This window comes from Nicotiana sylvestris, chromosome 2, assembly GCF_000393655.2.
Source record: "Nicotiana sylvestris chromosome 2, ASM39365v2, whole genome shotgun sequence".
NCBI lineage: Eukaryota > Viridiplantae > Streptophyta > Magnoliopsida > Solanales > Solanaceae > Nicotiana > Nicotiana sylvestris.
This window is the reverse complement of record NC_091058.1, coordinates 123,634,300-123,639,411: the sequence shown is the minus strand read 5'-3', so window position 1 is coordinate 123,639,411 and position 5,112 is coordinate 123,634,300. Positions and strand designations below refer to the sequence as shown.

The 5,112-nt window shown below is 42.0% G+C and overlaps 1 protein-coding gene across 1 annotated transcript; it reads left to right on the top strand.

Annotated features, from left to right (window-relative positions):
* Positions 1 to 3,305: 3,305 nt before the first annotated feature.
* Positions 3,306 to 4,850, top strand: LOC138885526 (uncharacterized). Its single transcript, XM_070166483.1, has 2 exons — positions 3,306 to 4,058; positions 4,530 to 4,850. Exons 1-2 carry the CDS (start codon positions 3,306 to 3,308, stop codon positions 4,848 to 4,850), a joined length of 1,074 nt encoding a protein of 357 aa, XP_070022584.1.
* The last annotated feature ends 262 nt before the right edge of the window (positions 4,851 to 5,112 follow it).

The window sequence follows — 5,112 nt, the reverse complement described above, 5'->3', positions numbered from 1 at the left end:
CAAGTAACAAGAAGAGTCAAAACACTGCTACAACAGTAAATCAACCACATCAGCAATAGTCCCACTGCGACTGCAGTGCATTTGTTGTGGTCTGCGATGGAAAAGATAAGAGAGATGCAATTTGGGAAACTCAAGAACTGCGGTCCGCAGTAGATTCTTCGCGGCCACAGTAGCCTCATCGCGACCGCAATCCATTTTATGCGGCCCACAGAGGGGATTCAGAGAGCTGGGAGTTTGGAAGTTGGAAGCCACTGTCGTCCGCGGTCCATTTTGTACGGTTCGTAGTGAAGCCACCACGGCCGCGATGCATTTTGTGCCGTCTGCGGTTGACAGATTCAGAGACTTATAAGTGAAGCCAAAAAGACTCACAGCAGCCGCGATGCATTTTTTGCGGTAACTCCATCAGGGGTATTATTTTCCCAAAAATTCGGCCTTGCATAAATACTTCTTTTTCACATTTTAGGGTATCTTTATCTCAGCAGAGCACGTGAACGGCGGTTTTAGTCCATTTTGAGTAATTTGTAGCTAGTTTAAAATTTAATCTTCAATTCTTAGATTGTAATCATATTATATGGGTTATTCTTCATCTAAAAATCTGATTTCTTCCATTATTATGAGTAGCTAAACCCATTAGCTAGAGTTGTGGCTCAACCCTAGTGTGGGTATTTTGATGGGTCTTTTGTTTTAAGGCTTAGATGTTCATGGGTAGTTGATATTTGGACTGATTTGTATTTTCCATGTTGAATTAATGGTTGCAAACACTAATTTGTGCCTTTTTGACTTGGATTTTTTCTTGAGAAAGAGAGCTTGAGTCTAGGAAAATTAGTCCAACAAGGAATTGAGGTGTATTCAAGAAATTGATAGCCGCAATTAAAGAGTTAAACCTAGAGATAGTAATACCCGACTTGAGCCTATATTGCTTGCACAATTTTGACACATAATTGGTCTTGAGAGAGTCAATTAGGGCAGAGTCACTCAAGCTACCGAGAGGTACATAGTGAGTAGTTCCGTGCATTGGCTATATCGCAATCCCCAACATATCCACTTTGCCTTAGGCTTTAGATCCCTTCAAATATTCACCTAGGAGAAAGCCATTTCCCTAGTGCCTCTTTAACCATTTAGAAAACCTTACAAGCATTCATACTTAGTTTAATTTTGCATCTCATTAGCATAAAATTAGAAGTAACAAACAAACAAATACGATTAGAAGTGTAATTAAAAGCCCTACGCACTGCTGGTTTAGATAGGAATCCAAATCCAAAACATTCTAGCTCCTTGTGCATTTGATTCCGACCTTCTCGGGTAAAATCTGTATCGACCGTTCTTAACAATTTGTAGTGGTATAGGGTTGGACCTGATAACTTTTTGGTGCCGTTACCGGGGAGCTAATGATTTTAGCTATCTATCTAAATAGTTTTTTTTATTGTTTTTCTTTCCTTATGTATTACTAATTTGTGTGTGTCGCCAAATCAGGTACAAAATGGCGGCAAACAACAATAACGCACCTCTTGGAGATCTTCCACCGGGGGAGGAGGTAGATGGCAATATTGATGATGAGGTACCTATAGTGCCTTAAGCTCAAAGAAGAGGCCGCCAGGCCAATGATAATGTTCCAGATCCTCCCCCGCCACCTCCAAGAGTGGCTCCTCGGGTACTTCCAACAAAGAATATGCTAGTGCAATTGTCCCACCCCGGATCCGGGCGGGCAATTTCCAAATTACAAATGTGATGCTGACTTTGTTGGAGAAGCGAGGGATTTTACAGATGCTCCCCATCAGAATGCTTACAAACATCTTAAGGGTTTCGTGGATACCTGTAGGGGGAGCAAGAAAACAAATGTGTTAGAGGATGCACTTCGGTTGAGATTATTCCCTTTTTCACTTAGAGGGAAAGTCTTGGCTTGGCTTGGAAGGCCTCCTAACCATTCCATCACTACATGGGATGAGTTGGAGGATAAATTCATTGTAAAGTTTTTCTCGTCGGGCCATATGACGACCTTGAGGGATGAAATCTTAGCTTTCAAGCAGGAGCCCAATGAACCACTGCATGAGACATGGGAGAGATACCAGACCATGGTAAAAGAATACCCAAATAATGATTTGACTGAGGCAATGATACAACATACATTCTACTGGGGCATTAACATAACAAATTAGTGCATAGTGAACCAACTCGTTGGGGGCAATTTCATGAACACTCCGTATGATGAGGCTAATGCAATATTGGATGAGATGGCTGACACGGCCTCCGCTTGGCAAAGTAGAGCCAATGCGCCATAGTGTGACCCCACAGTCATTCATTTGCACAAAGAGCTCCATGATCATGGGCAGTCAATAGCAGAACTGACAACAACAATGAACCAGCTAGCAAAAGCACAATTACAGCAGGTTCAAATTTTACGACAAGTAAATGCTGTGGAGGGTGTCAACAGGTTAGTAAACAAAAGAAGACAAAGAGTTTAACAAAACCAAGGGAGTTCGGATAAATATGACCAAAATAGTGGTGGGTTCCAAGATGATGGGTATGATGAGTAGAATGAAGAAGTGCAATACGTGAACAATTATCAGGGCCAAAGGGGCAATTCTTCCAACCAACAACAATGGAGACCACAAGGCAATTGGGGAAATCAACAACAACAAGGGAATATTAATTGGGGGAACAACAACAAAAATTCAAATTGGGGCAACCATAACAATAATCAGAACAATCAGGCTTATTAGAGCGACAACAACAACATTTGGGGTGGAAACAACAATCAGGGTGGTTAGAACAATAACAACTAAGGAAATCGGGAGTAAGTCTTTCAAAGACCCCCAATGTATCAACAACCGAACAATCCACCCCCATTTCCATCCCAAGGTCCTACTTCTTCCAAAAATGAAATAGAGAGAATCGAAATGATGTTTGAACAGATGATGAAAAAGAATGCTGACTCTGATGCCAAATTAGTATCCCACAATACTTCAATCAGAAACTTGGAGGTTCAATTAGGCAAAATCTCACAATCCTTGAATACTCGCCCTAAGGGGGCTCTACCTAGTGATACGGTACTCAACCCGAAGGGTGGGAACAATTCCGGGCATGTAATGGCGGTAACTACAAGAAGTGGACGAGGCGGTGATGTGAATGCCTCCAAACAAAAAGAACTTTTGAGTGATGAAGTTGAGTTTCAAGAGGATGAGATCCCTTTGGTAGTTGAGAATGTGATTGATGAGAACGTGAATGAAGAAGTGAGGATTGATATCTAAGATTCCGAGGTGAAAACTCAGAATGATGTGAACCCGTCTAGGGAATACATAATAAACATGCCGAAAACGGTTGTGCCTAAAGCCAAAGCCCCTTTTCCAAGGCCACCTCCACCTTATCCTCAAAGGCTTGCGAAGCAGAAAAATGAGAACCAGTTTAAGAAATTTATTGACATGATGAAGAGCTTATCAATTAATGTGCCGTTGGTGGAAGCTCTAGAACAAATGCCGGGGTACACTATGTTCATGAAAGACTTGGTGACAAAACAAAAATCCATGGATTGTGAGACTATCAAGATGACCTACCAGGTTAGTGCAATAGTACACTCGATGGCTCCGAAGCTAGAAAATCCCGGCGCTTTCACCATTCCCTGCACCATTGGGAGTGAAAACTTTACAAAAGCTCTATGTGATTTGGGGGCAAGTATCAACTTGATGCCTTACTCCGTTTTCAAGACTTTTGGTATTAGGAAACCTAGGGCTACTTCAATGAGGTTGCAAATGGCAGATAAAACTATAAAGAGGCCACTTGGTATTGTAGATGATGTCCTTGTTTGGGTGGACAAGTTCATTTTCCCAGCTGATTTTGTGATCTTGGATTGTGAGGTAGATTATGAGGATCCGATCATATTGAGAAGACCTTTACTTGCAACTGGGAAGGTCTTAGTTGATGTGGAAGCAGGGGAAATCCCCTTCCAGGTGGGTGATGAGAAAGTGGTCTTTTATGTGTGCAAGTCAATGAAGCAGCCCAATAGTTCTAAAGTGTGCTCTTTTGCGGATCTTGTCACGATAGTGATAGTTGATGATACTAGTGTAATGATCAATGTGGAGGACCCTCTAGAGGCGATATTGTTGAATCTTGATGTAAATGAGGATGAAGGCCTAGTGGAGTGTGTCAATGCTTTATATGGAATGAGCTCTTACTCTTATGAGCCTCGGAAACTCTCTTTGGATCTTAAGAATATGAAGATACCACCAACAAAACCCTCAATCGAGGAACCCCCTGTGTTGGAGTTAAAGTCGTTGCCTTCACACCTCAGGTATGAATTCTTAGGCCCTAGTTCAACTTTTCTAGTTATTCTTTCCTTTTATCTTACTAACATGAAGGTAGATGCCACATTGGCGGTGCTCCAAAAACGAAAGAAGGCAATTGGATGGACCTTAGCTGATATTCGGGGGATAAGCCTCACCTTTTGTATGCACAAGATTATTCTTGAAGATGTCGAGGTTGTGTACCCCATCTCTGATAGCTCTTGGACTTTGCTGATGCAATGTATGTTGAAGAATGGTGGTATGACCGTGGTTACCAATGCACAAAATGTATTGATTCCTACCAGGACTATCACCAGATGGAGGGTGTGCATGGATTACCACAAGTTGAAAAAAGTGACCCGCAAGGATCACTTTATATTGCCTTTTCTTGATCAGATGCTAGACAGACTTGCTGGGCGTGCCTTCTACCATTTGTTAGATGGGTATTCTGGGTACAACCAAATTTTGATTGCTTCGGAAGATCAGGAGAAGACCACCTTCACTTGTCTGTATGGTACCTTTGCTTTTTCTAGAATGCCATTTGGGTTGTGTAATGCACCGGCTACATTCTAGCGGTGTATGACGGCCATATTTACCGACATGGTAGAGGACATTTTGGAGGTGTTTATGGATGACTTCAGTGTTGTGGGTGACTCGCTTGATGAATGTTCGAAAAAGCTTGATAGAGTGTTGGCCCATTGTGAAGAAACCAACCTTGTGCTTAATTGGGAGAAATGCCACTTCATGTTTGAGGAGGGGCATAGTCTTTGGCCATAAAATTTCAAAGCACGGTATAGAGGTGGACAAAGCTAAAATTTAAGTGATTTCAAGGCTC